We start from the raw sequence: 22,828 nt of genomic DNA on the forward strand, positions 1-22,828 counted from the left end.
TTCAGTTAAGCCTATTTAGCATTAATTAACTTAATTTAGCATTAAGAAGTTTATGCTAAATAGGTTACCATTAATGGCTAATGCTAATTTTAGGTGAATAAGCATTGGCAACTAATGCTAATATCATATTCTCTTGATTTCTAACAATGTGAGCAGCTAATGCTAGGTACGTTGCCGTTATTAGCTAATGCTAATTTATCCGCTAATGCTAACAATGTTTTTTCTTACATTTTACCAATGGGATGTGTGCTACCGTTAATAACTATTGCTAATTTGATGTGAATTAGCATTACATTAGTGAGCAGTTAATGCTAAGTAGGCTGCCCTTATTGACTAATACTACGCTGACGTGAATTAGCATTATGTGCTACTGCTAATACTATTTTCCCTTACAATTTAACAATGTGAGCGGCTAATTCTAAGTACGCTGTTGTAAATAGCTATTGCTAATTTAATGTGAGTTAGCATTATCCAATAATGCTAACACTGTTTTCTCTTACTTATTAAAAATGATAGTAGCTAATACTAATACTCTTTTCCGTTGGGTAACAACGAAGTGAGGAGTTAATGCTAAGTAGGCTGCCATTAGCAGCTAAAGGTAATTTGAGGTGAATAAGCACTAGTAGCTAACGCTAATACCCTTTTCTCTTGTGTTATAATGATGTGACGTTAATGCTAAATAGGCTGCCATAAGTGACTCTTTTCCTTTGCATTATAACGATGTGAAGGGTTTATGCTAAGTAGGCTCCCATTAGCAGCTAAAGCTAATTTGAGGTGAATAAGCATTATTAGCTAATGCTAATACCCTTTTCTCTTCTTTTATAATGATGTTCAACGTTAATATTGTTCTCAAACAACAGAATGAGAATGAAATATTGATTCTAACAGGGCCCATAAACAGCATTAGCTTAGCAACATTAGCTTATCAGAGTTTCCATCATGGTCACACAAATCCTTAGCAGAGCAAAGTGGCCTACTTAGCAATAGCTGCTCAAGTTGTAGAAAGCAAAGGGAAAAAGGTATTAGCATTAGCTGCTAAATGTGCACTTGAGAACAAATTATTGTGAATTCAGCCGTGAATATTTCCAGTAAGCTTCCCAAATGTTAGCTGCTCCTGTCTGGCTCTTTGTCACACACACAGACTGAAATGGTTCACAGCCTTGTTTCATCCTTCTTTCAGTGTCACTGACTGTCACTGTGACTGTGGACATACAGCATGGGAAACATACACATGGCTGACACTATATTAGGTACACAGTGACCACTATCACAGGTACACCTTTGACCTAATTTATGGACCTAACTGTAGGTCTACTTTTAATGAAACTCTCAACATAACTTATCACTTATCATTAATGTTCCTGCAAACAGACTCCTTGGAGACCCCTACACGTACTATCCAGCTAGACTAGTGTGTCTGTCCCTGAAAAAAACAGGAAGTGAGTGAAGGACACAGGAAATGTTTCCAGCTCTTCCTCCTCTATCAGACATAATCTCCATACCTGAGAGTGTCCAGTCTCCAGCCTGGATCCTTCAGTCCAGCCGACAGTTGCCTCATTCCTGAGAAACCTGGATGATTGTAGCTCAGGTCCAGCTCTCTCAGATGGGAGGGGTTGGAGCTCAGAGCTGAGGCCAGAGAAGTACAGCCTGCCACTGTGATCAGACAGCCTGAAAAGCTGCAGAGACACAAAACAACAATCCGTCTGTTATCCATGTCTATGGAAGCATAACTAAGGGATGGTTCAGGGTCACCTGATCCAGCTCTAACTATAAGCTTTATCAAAAAGGAAAGTTTGAAGCTGATCTTCAAAGTAGAGAGGGTGTCTGTCTCCTGAACTCAAACTGGGAGCTGCTTCCACACCCAGTCCAACATAGCCAGGCTTTCTTTGTGTTTGCTGCTTTGACAAAACCTCCAATCCCAGTCAGAGATGATGAGCATCATCACAGTGATGATCATTTCTCTGTTAACCCAGGCTTTCTGCTTCAGGATCTGTGCACGCTCACAGAACAAGAAGACCTTTAAACATCATTTCACTAAATAGATGGACTGAGCTCGGCCTACAGATGAACTGGATAAATAAAGATTTGACTTCAGTGTGCTCAGTGTTACTGTCTATTCCTAACATGATAGCTGCACTTTAGAGCTGATGGCAGCAAACAAACCACCCAAACAAACAGAGGTGGGAGACTTGGGCAGACTACGTACATTCAGCTTGTGGGAGGAGTCTAGATAAACCAAAGAAAGACAAGCTAACAAACGCCACAGTGAAGTGAGTAGCTACAAACTGCAGGCTGATTAGTGTTGTTGAAGAAGTCGGTCTGAGGAATGTTCTTAGGATCAACAAATGATGGCATGTATTTGCCTCCCTCACGACGCACCATCACAAGAAGAACACATGAGCTGTAGAAAAAGGAGAGACTACGAAAACCACGGTGTTACAACGTGCACCAGCTGTTGGTTATTCCATTATTATTATAATGACTTTATATTTTTATATTCCTGACCTCAGGAATTCGCATGATAAGGTGGGGCCAGGTTTCACAATGAACTCACCCGAAACTCTGGCTGATTGGGACCCACACCCAGTTCCACACCTTGGCTCAGGCGATTAGAGGATCATCAGGGGGTCCTTTTGTCCCTCTGTGGGGGGACACTCCCACTAGGGTTTTATCTGGGACTCTCCACCATTTGACCTTAGAACTGAAGAAGCCTCTCGGATGAGAGGTGAAACGTCTTCAAGTAACTTAAAGAAGTCCAGACGCTTTTCTTTGCAAGCTCCCTTGACCATTATTATTATTAAGAGCATCTTTAGGCCTGACTGTGCTCATTCTTCCTCCAACCTCTCCTTACAAAAGATAACAACTACATCAGTATTAGCTCAATAACAATTTCTGCAATTCAATTGTGGACATTCACTTTTAAACCTTCTGTAAAACGATAAAACCTAAAAGTCTGAGTATTATTCTTTGTGCAAACAGCTCCTGCAGGTTACCCCGGACTTAATAATTAAATAATAATAATAATAAAAAATAACCTTTCCTTTAAGCAGCTGTTCAGGCTACTAAACTCATCCCAGAAATAACAAGTGACACCATTAATATTGGAGCTACCTTTAACAGGTGAAACTGATTTGAACTATAAGGCTACTGCAGTTACTTCTTATCAGGGTTAGTAGGGAAGACATCTGGATGAGGTAGTTAGTAGTATGTAGTTAGTACCGGGCGAGTCCCCTCCCCCACATCGGCACCAGAACCCTGTATTATCTACAGGGTAACACTGCCTGTTTTATCAAACTATGGCCATTACTACTGTGTTACTCTGCTGGGATGAACGACCGGAGCTCACCCAGTCATCCCTTTCTTTCTCTCAAGAAGAAGTGAAATAAATATATTTATTATGTTACGAGTCTAATATTCTTAAAATCAAACTGTAATGAATAAATCAAGCAGAAATATTTGGTGGCTCCAAGTGTTGTAGAAAAAAAGATAAACATCTCATTTTGAGAAATCAGCCTTGAAAATTAAGTATGTACTGTGAATAAAAAACAAACAGCGAACCAATCAGAAGTCGCCAATATCCTCCTAATTTCATTCACAAAGAAAACAAATATATATATTATGGGCCCAAAGGAGCCTAAAGCTTTAAATTAGGTAGAACATGAAGTATTTTTTTAAATAAACAAATACATGACTATAACAACTTTTAATAATTCAGAGTCCAATTATCCACTCAAATGTAAATAAAAGTTCACTTGACAGCTATATAAAAGTTACCTGTTTATACAATAATATAAATCACATTTCAAATGATCATCTGTGGAAAAGTTTGAATCCTGACCTGACAGTTTCAACTGCACACTGTGAACTCTTTAGTCCAGCAGACAGAAGCTTCACTCCAGAATCCTGCAGGTCAGAGTTACTCAGGTCCAGCTCTCTCAGACTGGAGGACTGGGAGCTGAGGACTGAGGACAGAGCTTCACAGCTTCTCTCTGACAGGTTACAGCCACTCAGTCTGAAAAATAAAAGACAGTCTATACAACAAATACTCATGTAGAGTTTGTTAATACATTTCGCAACATTAAATGTTGACTTTCTATTTTTAAAGGAAACATAAACATACTAAGATACAACATATGGATGAACTTTAATTAATAATTCTAAAAACTAAATGTTTTCTGATCTGACCTCAGAGTATTCAGTTTACAGTTTAAACGTTGTAGTCCAACAGACAGAAGCTTCACTCCTGAATCCTGCAGCTTTCTGATACTCAGGTCCAGCTCTGTCAGACTGGAGGACTGTGAGCTGAGAACTGAGGACAGAGCTTCACAGTTTTCCTCTGAGAGTTCACAGATGTTAAGTCTGAAGATAAAAACATGAATAAAGATTGTTGTTAAAGTGTAATCAGGGTGCAATAGCTTATTGTCTTGTGCTGAGCAGGTTAGTAAAACTTCACTTGAACTTGGAAATGAATAAAAATGCTATGAAACAAGGATAACTGGATAAAGATATAAACAAAAACAAACATCAAACACATAAACAAACAGAACTAAACAGAATACAAATTGATCTGACCTCAGAACATTCAGTTTGGCGTGTGGACTCTCCACTGCAGCAGACAGAAGCTTTACTGCTGAAGCCTTCAGGCTGTCGGTACTCAGGTCCAGCTCTCTCAGACTACAGGTCTGGGAGCTGACGACTGACAACAAATTTTCACAGCCTTCCTCTGAGACGTTACAGCTGCTCAGTCTGAGAAAGGGAAAAAAACAATACAAAAAAAAAACAAACAATTTATGTGATCAAATTAAATTTGTTTATATGTTGAACCTTTTTTTTTTTTAATTTTATTTTAAACCTATGAGACTATGAGTGCTACCAATCCAGTGCACATGATTGGTACCTTGATGGTACCTTGCTCAGGGGTACCACAAGGTAACTATTTGGTGGATTCGACCCCTGACCTTATGATCATGGGGCGACCACTCTGCCTACTGAGCTAATAATTCTGTGTACACTATCATACAATATTAACTAAAACAATTATTTTAGAAAATTTTAGTAATTCAATAATCATTATGCTCATTACCTGTGTACTGTGAGGAACACTGGATTTTAAACACTAGCTGTATAAAACTCTTCCTGTTAAAGGTGCGTATAAAGGAAATGAGCTGAAATCCTGTCTTCCTTCTCTCACCCCAACCTGTCGCAGCAGATGGCCCCTCCCTGAGCCTGGTTCTGCCGGAGGTTTCTTCCTGTTAAAAGGGAGTTTTTCCTTCCCACTGTCGCCAAAGTGCTTGCTCATAGGGGGTCATATGATTGTTGGGTTTTTCTCTGTATCTATGAAGCGCCTTGAGGCAACTTTTGTTGTGATTTGGCGCTATATAAATAAAATTGAATTGAATTGAAATTGCAGACTTCATGGAGAATGTTTGCTGTCAGGATATATCAAAGACAAAGCAGAGATCCATCCAGTCTCTTCCACTAAATGGTAAATGGCCTGCATTTGTATAGTGCTTTACTCAGTCCCTAAGGACTCCAAAGCGCTTTACACTACATTCAGTCATTCACCCATTCACACACACATTCACACACTACATTGTAGCCACAGCTGCCCTGGGGTGACACTGGCACTGACAGAGGCGAGGCTGCCGGACACTGGCGCCACCGGGCCCTCTGACCACCAGCAGTAGGCAAACATGGGGTTAATATCTTGCCCAAGGATATTTGGCATGCAGCCAGGAGGCAGCCTGGGATCGAACCACCGACCTTCTGATTAGTGGCTGACCTGCTCTGCCACCTGAGCTACAGCCACCCCACCCCACTAAGCCCACAGAGGGACAGACAACCACTCTCACTCACACCTGCATGAAGTTTAGATCACCAGGTAATCAAACTGCATGTCTCTGGACAGTAGGAGGAAACTGTAGAGGACCCAGAGAGTAATTCTGTGGGAAACCTGGTTATGGAAGCCTTACAGTTACATATGGTTACTGACAAGAAACACGACCTAAGAGGCAATTTCAGTAATGAAGACCGAAGTTCTCCCTTCATACGGGATGAAAACATGACAGCACAGCAGAGATTTATATTTAAAAAGAGAGAGTGTGCACTGAAAGTGAGAAACAAACTTGAACTTAAATTACGAACATCAGAAAAAGATGTAGGTGAAGTCTGGCAGGAGAAGTTTGTGCTTTAGAATAAAACAACCAAACTCCTGGAGTTGGAGACAAGTGAACAAGCTGAGGATAATAAACCTGTCAGAGGGGCTGAAGCATCAGAGCTCATGTTCTTATAGGCTGGGTCTGGATTGTCCTTTGATAAGAGTTACAGAACAAAGTGTGTTTTAGAAATGCTGGAGTGAAACATTAAAACTACCATATATTTACTGAGTGACTGATGATCATTTAATTTACTATTTAATAAAAATAACGTTACAGTGCTCTTTGAACTCAGCATTTCTGATTTATTTCCCATGATTTTAACAATGAAGCGATGAGTTCATGTTTACTTACAGAGCTTTGTTGGAGGCTTTGACCACTGGCAGCATTCTCAGAAGAGCCTCCTCTGAAGTAGAGTATTTCTTGAAGTCAAACTCATCCAGATCTTGTTCTGATGACAGTAAGATGAAGACCAGAGCTGAGCACTGAGCAGGAGACAGTTTACCTGTGGAGAGACTTCCTGAAGTCCTGTATTGTTGGATCTCCTCCACTAGAGAACGATCATTCAGTTCATTCAGACAGTAGATCAGATTGATGCTTTTCTCTGCAGACAGATTCTGACTGAGCTTCTCCTTGATGTACTGGACCGTTTCCTGATTGGTCTGTAAGTTACTTCCTGTCTGTGTCAGCAGACCTCGTAGGAGACTCTGATTGGTCTGCAGTGAAAGACCCAGGAGGAAGCGGAGGAACAAGTCCAGGTATCCATTTGGACTCTCTAAGGCCTTGTTCACAGCACTCTGGTGAAAAGATTCTTTTTGGTTTAAAAAGCTAAAACTCTTGAAGGTTATTTGTTTCTGTTCAAGCAGTTTTTTTCCAGAGTTGATGAAGGTCAGATGGACATGAAGAGCAGCCAGAAACTCCTGAACACTCAGATGGATGAAGCAGAACACCTTGTCCTGGTACAGCCCGCTCTCCTCTTTAAAGATCTGTGTGAACACTCCTGAGTACACTGAGGCTGCTCTGATATCGATGCCACACTCTGTCAGGTCTGATTCATAGAAGATCAGGTTTCCTTTCTGCAGCTGATCAAAAGCCAGTTTTCCCAGAGACTCCATCATCTTACTGCTCTCTGGACTCCAGTGTGCATCTGTCTCAGCTCCTCCATCATACTTGACCTTCTTCACTTTGGCCTGAACCACCAGGAAGTGGATGTACATCTCAGTCAGGGTCTTGGGCAGCTGTCCTCCCTCTCTGGTTTCCAGCACATCCTCCAGAACTGTAGCAGTGATCCAGCAGAAGACTGGGATGTGGCACATGATGTGGAGGCTTCGTGATGTCTTGATGTGGGAGATGATCCTGCTGGCCTGCTCCTCATCTCTGAATCTCTTCCTGAAGTACTCCTCCTTCTGTGGGTCAGTGAACCCTCTGACCTCTGTCACCATGCCAACACATTTAGGAGGGATCTGATTGGCTGCTGCAGGTCGTGTGGTTATCCAGAGGCGAGCAGAGGGAAGCAGTTCCCCCCTGATGAGGTTTATCAGCAGCACATCCACTGAGGTGGACTTTCTAGGATCAGTTAGGATTGTAGTTTTGTGGAAGTCCAGAGGAAGTCGACACTCATCCAGACCATCAAAGATGAACACAACCTGGAAGTCTTCAAAGCTGCTTCCTGCTTCTTTGGTTTCAGTAAAGAAGTGATGAACAAGTCCCACCAAGCTGAACTTTTCCTCTTTCAGCACATTCAGCTCTCTGAAAGTGAATGGAAATATGAACTGGATGTCCTGGTTGGCTTTGTCTTCCACCCAGTCCAGGGTGCATTTCTGTGTTAAGATTGTTTTCCCAATGCCAGCCACTCCCTTTGTCACCACTGTTCTGATTGGTTCGTCTCTTCCAGGTGTGTCTTTAAAGATGTCTTCTTGTCTGATTGTTGTTTCTGGTCTGTGTGGTTTCCTGGATGCTGTTTCAATCTGTCTGACCTCATGTTCATCATTGACCTCTGCAGTCCCTCCCTCTGTGATGTAGAGCTCTGTGTAGATCTGATTCAGAAGGGTTGGGTTTCCTGCTTTAGCGATCCCCTCAAACACACACTGGAACTTCTTCTTCAGCTTAGACTTGAGTTTAAGTTGACACCTCTGAAGAATCTCTGAATTAAAACAGTAGTTGAGATGATTAGTCTACTATGGTCCATACATTGCCAACAACTTATATATACACATCTATTTGCATCTTAATAACTTTTGTTTAAGTCTCATTAGATGTTTGTGTAGCATATGAGTTATACTTTTGAATTTCACAAAAACATGCTCTGTTTAGTGAAATATTTAATTTTGTGTTTTAATCTCCTGCCTATGTGATCCGAGTCTGTGTGTGTTTGTGTGTTTGTGTGCGCTTCCTAGGCGCATGCATGTGTGCCCGGGTTTCAGCTCCTTTCAGCATGGCCGGAGGTAAGTCACTGCCACGTTGCTCTCAGCTAATGAAAGCTTATTAAGACCACAAGCTGCAATTTGAGTATAGCTGAACTGCTGCATTTTGGCCTGTTGTTCACAGACTCGTTCGGCATAAGTTTTGTAGAGGGCAGATTTCACTAATTTAACTTTTTTTTAATGAGTTTTAGCCCAAAGATGCAGTTGTAACGTTAACATACCATTTTTTTTTTAAACAGCATGCACCGTTTTCTTTTGTCAGGAGACTCACAGGCCTTTATTTCTATGTGTTGCAGGTATGGGGATGTGTTTTTTCATTGATTGCCTTTGTGGTACAGTGTTGTATTGCCTGTTGGATGGTGTTTATTAATATGATTATATTTGAGTTTAACGTTTGAATTATAAGCACCAAAAGGTTGGGTCCTGGTTATTAAGTTGAATTTGTATGTCTGATTGTTCAATTATTTTCGAATAATTTTGTTTTATTGTTCCTATAAGTTGCTTTTGATGATTTTTCTGATATATTATTTATTTTATGCTTTTTGTTTTTTTTGAGAGCTTAATTGAAAATTTTAAAACAATTCATTGTATTTGATTCATTATATTCTAGTAGAGTAGATAAAGCTGCAGCATTATCACAGCACAGATCCTCCACAGCGTGGCTGGAGGAGAGATTTCATCGCAGGCGCACGATATGCACAGATCACATCTATCCATGTAGATAGAATATAATCCACCCACTGTTGTCATCTTCAATGCCCTATAACAACATGGAGCAGAGCAGCTACCCGAATGCTACTTCAACAGCGGTCGATCATGGAAATATGGTATCTAACCAGATTCTTACTCTGGATGGCATTACCTTGGCCTCCAGTAACACTGTGAGGAACCTTGGAGTCATTTTTGACCAGGACATGTCCTTCAACGCACATATTAAACAAATATGTAAGACTGCTTTCTTCCATTTGCGCAACATCTCTAACGTTAGAAATATCCTGTCTCAGAGTGACACTGAAAAACTAGTTCATGCATTTATTACTTCCAGGCTGGACGACTGTAATTCATTATTATCAGGATGTCCAAAAAACTCACTGAAAAGCCTTCAGTTAATCCAAAATGCTGCAGCAAGAGTACTGACAGGGACTAGAAAGAGAGAGCAGATTTCTCCTGTTTTGGCTTCCTGTTAAATCCAGAATTCAAAATCCTGCTCCTCACATACAAGGTCTTAAATAATCAGGCCCCATCTTATCTTAATGACCTTGTAGTACCATATCACCCTATTAGAGCACTTCGCTCCCGCTCTGCAGGCCTACTTGTTGTTCCTAGAGTATTTAAAAGTAGAATGGGAGGCAGAGCCTTCAGTTTTCAGGCCCCTCTTCTGTGGAACCAGCTTCCAGTTTGGATTCAGGAGACAGACACTATCTCTACTTTCAAGATTAGGCTTCAAACTTTCCTTTTTGCTAAAGCATATAGTTAGGGCTGGACCATGTTGCACTGATTTGGAAAGAGTGAAGGTTTAAATGTTTTATGAAGTCATTGTATAACTTTCCTAAAGCATGATTTGTTTGACTATTTCTGATCAGAGCTCTGATTGGTCAGCTCAGAGTTCATGTGTTTCTGCCTCATCCATGTCTCTTCAGACAGACTGATGAATACTTACCTTCTGATTCTGATGGATGTGATGAGGCTGAGGGAGTTCCTGTTGGAGGAAAGTGCACCTTAAATCATGAGCTTTTTAAAAATGAAAATCAAAACCTGTGTAGATTCAAAATAATGTAAATGTAAATTTGTACTCAAATCAAATCAAATCACTTTTATTGTCACATCACATGTGCAGGTACACTGGTACAGTACATGCGAGTGAAATTCTTGTGTGCGAGCTTCACAAGCAACAGAGTTGTTCAAAAATACAATAACGTAAAACAACCAAAATATAAGAATGGCTAAATCTGAAAGTAATAAATATATGTACAATATATAAGAGTATATGCATTACTGGATGTGTATACTCAAAGGTTATTTGAGGAGGAAAGAGAAAACTAAGTTCAATATATACAATAAATTATGAGAATGTTGTGTCTTCCTAACACACTGACTGTTTGTTTATTTTTTCTCTGACTGACCTTTGTTCATCTTCTTTGAAATCAACCCCGCCACCTCCATCACATGGTCAGTAGTATATGTTTCCACCATGAGATCCACTGTTCTCGTTCTGCTTGCTTTCTCCAGGCGGCTCTTTTTGATGGGCATGAAATCACCTCCCTTCTGCAGGTGCCAGTGGAAACGGTCAAGCTCCTCTTCTCCCAAATCATCCAGCATGTCCAGCAGCTGCTCCTTAACAGACGCCTCCATCTTTGACCTGTAAGTCATGAGAGAACATGAATCACGGTCTCACCACACTTTATTTTTTACTTATTTAATATATTTCACAGCAGATTACATGTTTATTCTGGATTATTTAGATTTTACTTATGACTGACTTTTCTGGATGGATTATTCTGTGGTGAGAATAACATCACACACTGAATGGTAAAGAATCAATAATGAATAAAATACAGTAGGGGGCAGCCTTGTGGAGAGCTGGTGTTAAGGCTGAGGAAAGATGAAGCCCCCACTGAACACGGTCTGACAGGGAGTCTCTGATCCAGGAACAATTAGAAAACAACCAGAAAACTTAAAATCAGCTGAAGTATATGAAAAATGTAATATGAAGTCAACACTCAAACTAGTTTTTATCAAGATTATACTGGCACCAGTTTGACATGAGGTTTCTAAATCTGCTCTGCAGTCAGGAACATGGTGTCAAGAAGACATTGTCATATAACAGTTCCAATATACAGTGGGGCAAAAAAGTATTTAGTCAGCCACCGATTGTGCAAGTTCCCCCACTTAAAATGATGACAGAGGTCAGTAATTTGCACCAGAGGTACACTATAACTGTGAGAGACAGAATGTGAAAAAAAAATCCATGAATTCACATGGTAGGATTTGTAAAGAATTTATTCGTAAATCAGGGTGGAAAATAAGTATTTGGTCAATAACAAAAATACAACTCAATACTTTGTAACATAACCTTTGTTGGCAATAACAGAGGTCAAACGTTTACTATAGGTCTTTACCAGGTTTGCACACACAGTAGCTGGTATTTTGGCCCATTCCTCCATGCAGATCTTCTCAAGAGCAGTGATGTTTTGGGGCTGTCGCCGAGCAACACGGACTTTCAACTCCCGCCACAGATTTTCTATGGGGTTGAGGTCTGGAGACTGGCTAGGCCACTCCAGGACTTTCAAATGCTTCTTACGGAGCCACTCCTTTGTTGCCCGGGCGGTGTGTTTTGGATCATTGTCATGTTGGAAGACCCAGCCTCGTTTCATCTTCAAAGTTCTCACTGATGGAAGGAGGTTTTGGCTCAAAATCTCACGATACTTGGCCCCATTCATTCTGTCCTTAACACGGATCAGTCGTCCTGTCCCCTTGGCAGAAAAACAGCCCCATAGCATGATGTTTCCACCCCCATGCTTCACAGTAGGTATGGTGTTCTTGGGATGCAACTCAGTATTCTTCTTCCTCCAAACACGACGAGTTGAGTTTATACCAAAAAGTTCTACTTTGGTTTCATCTGACCACATGACATTCTCCCAATCCTCTGCTGTATCATCCATGTGCTCTCTGGCAAACTTCAGACGGGCCTGGACATGCACTGGCTTCAGCAGCGGAACACGTCTGGCACTGCGGGATTTGATTCCCTGCCGTTGCAGTGTGTTACTGATGGTGACCTTTGTTACTTTGGTCCCAGCTCTCTGCAGGTCATTCACCAGGTCCCCCCGTGTGGTTCTGGGATCTTTGCTCACCGTTCTCATGATCATTTTGACCCCACGGGATGAGATCTTGCGTGGAGCCCCAGATCGAGGGAGATTATCAGTGGTCTTGTATGTCTTCCATTTTCTGATGATTGCTCCCACAGTTGATTTTTTCACACCAAGCTGCTTGCCTATTGTAGATTCACTCTTCCCAGTCTGGTGCAGGTCTACAATTCTTTTCCTGGTGTCCTTCGAAAGCTCTTTGGTCTTGGCCATGGCGGAGTTTGGAGTCTGACTGGTTGAGGCTGTGGACAGGTGTCTTTTATACAGATGATGAGGTCAAACAGGTGCCATTCATACAGGTAACGAGTGGGGGACAGAAAAGCTTCTTACAGAAGACGTTACAGGTCTGTGAGAGCCAGGGATTTTCCTTGTTTGAGGTGACCAAATACTTATTTTCCACCCTGATTTACGAATAAATTCTTTACAAATCCTACCATGTGAATTCATGGATTTTTTTTTCACATTCTGTCTCTCACAGTTGAAGTGTACCTCTGGTGCAAATTACTGACCTCTGTCATCATTTTAAGTGGGGGAACTTGCACAATCGGTGGCTGACTAAATACTTTTTTGCCCCACTGTAATTATCTGATGATGGGGTAACTCTGGTCCTTGGAGATATTCTCAGGTTGCTGTTGATCCTAATGAGCTGTTTCTCCTCTATTACAGCAGACAAACATCAGCTGTACTTAAAGGCACTAAGTGCTGCACACAGGCTGGAGCTGATGCACTCGCTCTACAGAAGCACAGGAGTTTCAAAGTCCAAACTTCTTTCTGCTGGTTTCAGGTGGAAAGTTCTTACTTTCTCACCCTGACTGAACTATTCATCCTCCTCCATCCAGCAACACCTGAGTGGAAGTTCCCACCTACACTGTTTGAAGCAAAGCACAAAGGAGATGCCTGCTGGAGCAGCTGGAGTCCTATAGACACAAACACCACCTACTAGTGATGTTCGATTCGTGAACGAATCGTTCAATACTCGAGAATCACTTTACTGACTCGTGAATCATGATTCACAAGCCCAACTGACTCACTGACTCATCCCTGTTACTGTTAGCAAACTAATTCCATTAGTAGAAATATATCTAGCTTATAATTAAAATTGTGTGTGTGTGTGGGGGGGGGGGGGGGGGGAGACAACAGCCAGTTTCTTAACAAAAGCATTTCTGCTCTGAACTGGAAGAAAAAACCCTGAGTAGAAGCTCACATCAAGAAAATAGCTCCTCGGTTCACAGTAGCATCGCTCTGCTAACATGCTAACAGCACATTTGAGCTACTCACCCCCTCCCTTCTTGAGCTGAATCATAGAGCGAACGAATCACTCAGGACTCGGTCACCCCCTCCCTCCTGTGCTGAATTGTAGAGCGAACGAATCACTCACTCACTCACTCACTCACCCCCTCCCTCCTGTGCTGAATCATAGAGCGAACGAATCACTCAGGACTCCCTCACCCCCTCCCTCCTGGCTCACAGCTTCTTCTTCTTCTTGGATGGCAACCAATGTTAAGGCGCATTACTGCCCCCTGGCTCACAGCTCAGTGGACATTTAGATGAGAAAATATATATTTGACACATTTAAGGAAAATACTAATAAAATACAAATAAACAAAATAAATGTTTATTAAGCAATTTTGATAGGAAATTGCTTAATTTTAGAAATGTTTTTGCTCTTTTTTGCTCTATAAAATAGTTGATTTTTTTAGAATCATTCATCTTAGCAGTGGGATTTACATGAAAAAAGAAACAAATTAAGTTTGAGTGAAAATGTAAATTTTTTGCACTCTCTGGTCAACTGACTCAGTGAATCAAATGACTCAGGAAACCCGATTCACTTTGGTGAGTGACTCATTAAAACTCGATTCAGTAAAAAGAATCAAATTTACCATCACTACTCCTACGTTCTTTACACCCTGACTGCTGTGTTTGTGGAAACACTCCTACACACACCGCTTCACATATGAACATGTGTGTGAAACAGAGCTGACCTGAAATTAAACATGATTGAGAGGAAACACAAATCATTCATGTGCACATCAACTCAAATCCTCCTCTCCATCATGTGTGCTGTCTGTGGTAATAAGAAAAATAAGAAGTGACAGTTTGTCTCTCTAAGTGTGGTAATGTGGACAGAAAACAAAAGGAAGGTGGACGAGGCAACACAAGGTGTCAAAAGATGTATTCTAAGACACTTCTTCAGCTTCGAATCAGAGAGGAGAAACACACAGTTTTTACTTGCAGCAAGGGCAGTCACAGAGCACTCGCACAGAAGTGAGGGCTCCGAGACTCGCGCCCTGCCACTGCCCTGGTCTTTATTTATATACATCGGTGGGTGTGTTTGTTCATTACATTGGGATGTGGTTTCGTATATGTGTGTGTGTGTGGGGGGGTCAAAGTGTAACCCCATGAAGACTTCCCTAAAACTGCTGGTCTGGAAGTCCAGCAGTTCATCTAAACAAAAGGCACTTAGAGTAAAACAGATATAGATACGTTTATCGTATCACAAAACAATAAAAGAAGGTATGCCCCTTTCCCACGCTCCCAGGATGTGGGTGTGGGTGTAAAAGCCAGAGCACTCTGAAGAGGAGTGAACGCACCCCCCTCTTCATGCTACACAGACCTCCTAGGATGAGACATTCTTTCAATATGCCATCAACTATATACTTCTAAACACAAATGATTACAAGCAGTATTCTACCATAAGTAAACTTATATTATTAAAAGATTATAATGACTACTAGGGTACAATTGACACAAGAATATTGTTTTGATTTTCTGTTGTTGGTTGTTTTTTTTCCTAACTGTGAATTTTTGATTTAAAAAGGAGGAGAATTTTAAGAGTTACAGCTCTGTGTTACGTACTCTCTGCCCCAAAAGGTGGAGGTGGCAGAGTTTTATTGGGAGTGGCAAACAGGGACACCATTAGAAATGAGTCTATTAGAGGGACAGCTGAGATCAAACACACAGACAGTGAGACTGACATATGCTCTTTGAGTTAAGTCTGTGTACAAATAGAAATTGATAACTATTATTTGGTATTATTATATAGGAACATAGCATTTTAGAGTACAAGTAATTATGACTTTTTATACTAATATGATTAAAACACATTGAAAATAAATACTACATTCATCTACATTCGTTTTATTAATTTCTAACATGATTCTTCTGTCTCAACATCTCACTTTGCCTTAGACATACCTGATAACTAATATCTAATTATCTGTTAATGTTTTCACTAATTTAATATAATAATTTTATTTGGTCTAATGAAGTCAGCATAAATAAACAATGCAAAAACTTGTGTTGTTGTAATTACTTCCTGTTGAAGCAGATTCAATATAACAAACATTTATATTGTTATAACATTTATAACAAAGGATTTTTAAACAGGCAGAAGCCAGCAGGTTTAATTCAATTCATTACTACATCTATACATCCACCTGCACTGTAATTATAAAGACCTCCAACAGTTGTTGACACTATAACTGCTTATGGTCAAACAGATGTGCAAGTCTGACAGTAGGTGGACCAGCGACCACCCTGCAGTTAGTGAGCAGGAGAGCAGAGGTGATAGTAGGGCTGTGCGATAGGACCAAACTCTCATATCCCGATATAAGACATCTATCATCCCAATAACGATATAAATCACAGAAATTTAACATTTTCTGTCAATTCTGTGAATCTCGGGGAACTCGAATTGTGTGAAGTGTTTCCAGTGGGGAGTCATGTACCTGGAATCGAGTGTTTTGACCAATGTATGAAACGATACATTTTTTGACATAAGTTCTTTGTATTTTCTTCGTGAGTATTTATTACACAGCGTGCTGCGGGGAAAAGCCTGTTCTAACGTTTGAGTCTAAGGTTTATTTTTTAGCACCTGACGGCTCTTTTTTGCTTCTCACCCGTAAACACTCTGCATCCTCTTTCACCGGATTCCGTTTATTTTGAAAAGTCTCAACAGGATCTTGAGCTTTATTGTGAAAGGTTTATGTGCCAAACAAACAAGATGATGGCAGAGCCACGCTACCTAATACTATGTTGTACTATGTAGTATGTTGTCTTTCAAGTGTTATACTGTGCTATACTGCCCTTACACTCGTTGTTACCAACAAAAACGCATAAAAACAGGCGCTTGTCCATCCGTAGTGTGGTTATATTAAATATAAGAGAAAGAGAGAACTTTAATAAATTAATATAGCCTCTACAGTGGCTGTAATAATTTACCACAACAGTCACTACAGTGATGAAAAAATATTTGTGGCACATTAGTATATGTGAGGGGGCAAACTCCTCAAAATGGGTGGTGACCATGGTGGCCAATAAGAAGTCGGCCACCTTGGATACAACTTTTGTTTTTTCAATAGGAAGAGGGCCATGTGACACATCAACCTTATTGGTAATGTCACAAGAAAAACAATGGTGTGCTTGGGTTCAACGTTTTTTAAAACCCCTAAATTCCTGATCTTCATTCATAGTTGCAGCAGTGTTCATGTGTCATAACAAAGTTTGTTTTAATATAATATTTAATATAATATAAGGTCCAACCTTTGCTGCCCAAAAAAGTGCATATGCCGTTCTGAACAGCAAAGTGATTCTTCAATCACTGGTTATTAAGAAGGGTCCCAAGTCCTTCCAGTCACCAACTGGGATTATGCTGACGGCGCAGGGTCCTTTTACAAGTCTGTGAAAGTTAGGGGGTTCCCACCCCTGAACTTATGCACTTCCTAGAAGTCTAACTTCCGTCCTAACTGACATTAATTTGAAACAAAAATCAAAACAGCAGGTTTTAATCGATGTAGGTCCAACCTTATAACCAATAGGGACTTAAGGCCCTCAAAGAAATAACCAATTACCTATTTTACTGTGTTTTCTTAACACACACATTAACTTCTTTTCTCTTTCACCATGAAATACCATATTTCCTTTAACTCAGTACTGTCATTCTCAAAATTTAATTATTGTTACCCCAAAGATTTACCTTTATTCTCAGAAATTCAGTTTTACCACTACTGAGCCAATTTAATAGTTAAGATCGTCAACTCAGCGAACAGATAATTTAGAATTCATCCAATATGCCAAATTTGTTTTTTTGAACAGGCTTGTGCTTACCTTTAAATCTTTTTAGATCGGTCTTCTGTTCGCCTCATTTTAGATCCAAACTTGGGCCACATTTGTTCTCTCTTTTGCAAAGGAAATACCAAATATTAAACCCGATTCTTTGATCCCCATGAGAGAACAGAGAAAACCCGACTCAGGACTGGTGAAAACATTTATGATTCTTTATTCAATCATCTTCCGGAAGAGAAGGCCCTGCACAGCCCAAAGCCAGTTGCAGAATCTCTAACATTAGAAGCTAAAAATGTGTCTCATATTGGTGTTATTTTGGTACTTTACACGTCACACATAGTTTTGATAAAAACAACTCCTTGTATGTTACTAGTTCCTCTTTTTTTGTGTCTGGTTTCCTGTATTTATTAATATGTTTGTACAGCTCTACACTAACTTCCTGTTTTTCAGTCTGGCTGAGCACTTGTTTTAAAAGACAATTTAAATGGGACTGAGGGAACGACGTGTTTGTACTGCAGTTTATATCCAACAACATCGAGCAGTTTAATCAAAGAGTTCATGTTACTAACAGCTCACCTCTCTGCAGCAGACACAGGCTGGACTTTAAAATTGGGACGATCTTCAGATCGGTCACTCTGTAAGGACACAGAGCTGGGTGGAGGTCCAGGTGGGTTCCTGTGAAAAACCATCATGGACATGTTAACAAGCAGCATCACGTGGCACAAAAACTTTGTGTTCCTGTCATCTGCAATCAACAGGAAGTTCATTAATAAAAGCGGGATGGAGACGTGACTGTGATGGTCCAAATGTGTCTTAAACCAGATGAAATGACAGCTGAGCCTGTGTGTCCTTTGAGACACTGCTCTCCTACAGAGATGCATTTTATAAACCAGGAAACATCAAATCATTTAAATCAGAGAGTTCATGTTACTAACAGCTCACCTCTCTGCAGCAGACACAGAGCTGGGTGGAGGTCCAGGCTGGTTCCTGTGAATAATGATGGAGCAGTGATGTGAGTGCTGAGCTGTGACATGGAGAAGAGTCATGGACAGTTAGAGATGGTCATCTCACCTCTGAGCTTTGGTCTGGCTCTCATGTTCCCCACACAGAGTGCTTTTAGAGGGAGGGACTCCCTCCTCTCTGTCCTCACACTGATCCATGCTGCTCAATTCACATCAGCTCACACACACTTTCTACCTTCACCTGCAGAGGAAACACAAATCATTCATGTGCACATCAACTGAAATCCTCCTTTCCATCATGTGTGCTGTCCAAATATCAGCTGCTTCTTTCCTGCTTCATCTCAGTGTCAGCTGAATGCAGTCAGACAGCAGTGTGAGGCAGAGGAAGCTGCCATCAGCTGCTCTACTATCAGTCCACTAGATGGAGCCTGAAGCACACACGATGCATTCACTGACACACACTGATTCACTGTGACTGGAAGCTTCAGTCAGTTCAACACGTGTGAACAACATTTTAAACATTTCAGCTGATCCATGATTCAAAGAGGATCAGCAGAGTTAAAGCTTCACACTAATTATTCCTGCTGAGTTTGCAGAGAACTGCACACACACTGATTCACTGCTAATGAGAAGCTTCTTCCATCCAGTAATTCATCATCCATCAGCTCTGCTGCTGCTCTCAGTCCTGGACTCTGATCACAAACTAAAAGCAGCTTTTTAACTCGTGTCTGTAAGAACTCTTAGTGTTAGCTTAGTGTTAGGTTAGCGTTAGCTTAGCGTTAGCTTAGTGTTAGCATGCTGTGTGGCTAGCTTAGCGTCAGAGCTCTGCAGGTGTCTCGTGTGTAAATATTAATCACAGTGACAGTAAAGGAGGTAAAGGGCTGTGACGTCATCACGTACGCTGCGTCCTCTGTGGGCTCTGAGTGAACTCACAAAGTACAAACTACAAGTACACAAACACGAACGTAGCTCAGAGTGGCGGACACACTCGGCCTCGTTGGTCCAGCTGTGAGTCCGTTACCGTGAACTATGGAGCGGCAGATTTGTGCTGAACTAAGCTGCACACAGCTGATGTTAGCCAGGAAAACATTACACACTGACTTTAATGGAGAGACCGGAAATACAAACACACACAGTTTGTTGTGTGAAGAAATCAAACATGAGCTGAACAAACAGTAAAGTTCCTAAAGACAAACTGTTAAAGGAGGAAACAAAGCAAACTTACAGTTTCTTCACACACCAACAACAAGCTCCTCTCCACGAAGTTCAGGAAGTGAAAGTAAACTTTGAGCAGGAAGGAAACACCCAAAGAGACGTTTGAGGGCAATCTGGAGCATTGGACACTGTGTGCTGCGTTCACATGCACCTCGGAAACTCCAAACCTCTGGCAGGCTGTGATTTATTTCTGCTGTTTCTCCTCTTTGAAACACAAACATCCGTCATCACTTTGTTCTTCCTGCAGCGTTTAAATATTTCAACACTGAACTGATGTTTGTTCAAAGCTCATTTCAACCTGTTGAAGTCATGAATGAAAGTGCAGACTGAGAGTGGATCACATGATGTTTAAGGTGTGTCATGTGACATGTTCAGTATTGTCACACATGTCTAGATTGTCCCTGATATCATAACTGCTCAAACACTGATGATTATATTTGAAGAATTATTACTGATGGCAGCAAAGTTTGAATGGAGCTCTCTGTCTGTGCTGATTTGTCGCCCTCTGGAGGTCAAAGCACAAACTGCATGATGTCACTGTAACCACCACAGTGACAGGAAGTGTTTTTATGACTGAAACACTGAAATGATGCTAACGGCTGTCGTTAGGCTCACTGACAGCAGTGCTGATGTGTTCATGTCAAACACTGGCTCAGGTCAGACTCCTTCATCCTTCTCCAACGTGAGGCTGCCCTCAGACCCACAGGAGCTCTGACCTTTGACCTCCTGACCCTAACCATTTTAGTCTTGTTGCATCTTTAAATGCAAATCCATCCAAACTGTAGCCGAGCAAAAGAAGCTGGAAGTTGTTCTATGAATGATGTTCATCCCAGAGTTTCTGTTTCCAGCTCAGACGTGTTAAACGCTGCTGCTGTGCTACATTTGTCATTTCCTGCTTTCACTTCCATCCGTCAAAGTGCTGAACTCATCTGATCACTTTAATGCAGTAAAACAGGAGCTGTAAGTCTGACATTTATTTACTGTCATCACAAACAGACACAGCTGGATTAGCATCCAGACAAAGGGCATGAAAAAATGAACCGTTTGCACACTGAGCATGTGCAAACACAGCAGCCACCATCCTGTCACACTGAGCATGTGCAAACACAGCAGCCACCATCCTGTCACACTGAGCATGTGCAAACACAGCAGCCAACATCCTGTCACACTGAGCATGTGCAAACACAGCAGCCACCATCCTGTCACACTGAGCATGTGCAAACACAGCAGCCACCATCCTTTCACACTGAGCATGTGCAAACACAGCAGCCACCATCCTGTCACACTGAGCATGTGCAAACACAGCAGCCACCATCCTGTCACACTGAGCATGTGCAAACACAGCAGCCACCATCCTGTCACACTGAGCATGTGCAAACACAGCAGCCACCATCCTGTCACACTGAGCATGTGCAAACACAGCAGCCACCATCCTGTCACACTGAGCATGTGCAAACACAGCAGCCAACATCCTGTCACACTGAGCATGTGCAAACACAGCAGCCACCATCCTGTCACACTGAGCATGTGCAAACACAGCAGCCAACATCCTGTCACACTGAGCATGTGCAAACACAGCAGCCAACATCCTGTCACACTGAGCATGTGCAAACACAGCAGCCACCATCCTGTCACACTGAGCATGTGCAAACACAGCAGCCAACATCCTGTCACACTGAGCACACTGACGCTAATCAGAAGGCTAGACTGTCCCATTTCCCCAGCCGTTTACTTCCGGCCTATCCTACCTTCTGAGGACCCGGCCCATGTAGACCGCGAAGGCCGGGTCCTCAGGAGGATGCAGCCCATGAATTTGAACACGACTTTTGTCGCACTAGGTGCCTGCTGTTCCCTCTCTTTCTCCTTCCTCCCTATCTCATGTCCTTGCTGCCCACTTCTTCGCACACTATGTTCTCCTTGCTTTTTGTGTATATGTGTGTGTGTATGTGTGTGTGTACGTGCATGTACACATAGCACTTTGCAATGTGGTGGATTATCTCAGGGACATCTTACCACAACCTACACCTGGGATCTTTCATGGTGTGGTAGACCCCAGCCTTTATTAGTCTTAAGGCTTGTTCCTTTGGTGTCATGATTAGTTCCTCTGTCCTGTCTTTTAGGCTACATTCACACATGCGGTAAAAAAATCTGACTTTTTTTTACCCATATCCGATCATGGTATGACAGTTTGAACATCACAAATCTGATATTTTCAAATCCGACTCAGGTCACTCTTGTATGTGGCACTGAATCTGATACATATCTGATGTTTTAGAAAGCGACTGCTGTTTGAATGGTCGTGTTGCATTAAATCCGTCTTTTAGGTCACTGACACAAGCCAATTATCAGTGCCGGAGAACACATACCTCTGCACCGAGGTAGCAGCCACTGCTCCAAACAAGGCCATTGTTAAAGCACAGCCTCTATTCTTTCTCAGTGTCCTTCTTTCTCTAATTAATTTGTCAAAATACTGTCGGTTACGATGTGCAGAAATCGATAGACTCCTGCAACAACACCTACTAGCTCTGTAGTTGCCATATTTATTTCTCTAAACAGACTGCATTGTGTGTGACGTTTTCTTTTGCGCATGCGGCCGCTTTGAGGACCGTGAACCGTTCACACTAGAGCACGTTTGTTGTCACATTTTATTTGTAGTGTGAACAAACAGACAAAAAAAATCAGATTTGATCAAAAAATCAGAATTGAGCATTAAGACCTGCAGTGTGAACGTAGGTCAAGCCAGGCCTCTGGTCAAGGACCCAAACTTGAAGGACAAAAACCACCAGCAGGGGCAACTGGGTAACTTTTATCTTATATTATTGAAAGGTCTTTGTATTCCTAGGTAAAGGAGAGAGGCGCAAGCAGCTGGTGTAAAATCTAGGAAAGTATTTTGCTGGTTGGTGAAAAGCTAGTGTGTTTATCCAGAGTGAGGGATTCTGACAGTCACAGTGATTCTGAAGTAAACATTCGTCCTATTGTGAGAGTGGAAGCAGAAGAACAATGAAAAGACAAAAATAACTGTAAGTGAACATCAAACAGGACAGCAGTCAGGTGAAGAACAGCTGCCACTCCTTAAACACACCAGCCTGATGAAGCTAAACATCACCAGCTGTTTGGGGGAAACTAAATCTACGGATTAAAAATAC

At 41.5% G+C, this 22,828-nt stretch overlaps 2 protein-coding genes across 3 annotated transcripts in view; one reads left to right on the top strand and one right to left on the bottom strand.

Moving 5' to 3' along the window:
* The window catches only part of LOC148105994 (Fc receptor-like B), a 385,026-nt gene that overhangs the window by 233,808 nt on the left and 128,390 nt on the right, over positions 1-22,828 (top strand). The gene's annotated exons all lie outside the window — the stretch shown is intronic.
* The window catches only part of LOC102777248 (NLR family CARD domain-containing protein 3-like), a 1,099,208-nt gene that overhangs the window by 54,794 nt on the left and 1,021,586 nt on the right, over positions 1-22,828 (bottom strand). For both annotated transcript variants that reach the window (XM_087837886.1, XM_087837887.1), the window contains one exon: positions 3,839-4,012. In XM_087837886.1, the coding sequence (XP_087694012.1) occupies positions 3,839-4,012 (174 nt within the window). The remainder of the gene's footprint in view (positions 1-3,838; positions 4,013-22,828) is intronic.

The sequence above is a fragment of the Neolamprologus brichardi genome, chromosome 3 (assembly GCF_056152115.1).
Source record: "Neolamprologus brichardi isolate AB-2024 chromosome 3, ASM5615211v1, whole genome shotgun sequence".
NCBI classification, from domain to species: domain Eukaryota; kingdom Metazoa; phylum Chordata; class Actinopteri; order Cichliformes; family Cichlidae; genus Neolamprologus; species Neolamprologus brichardi.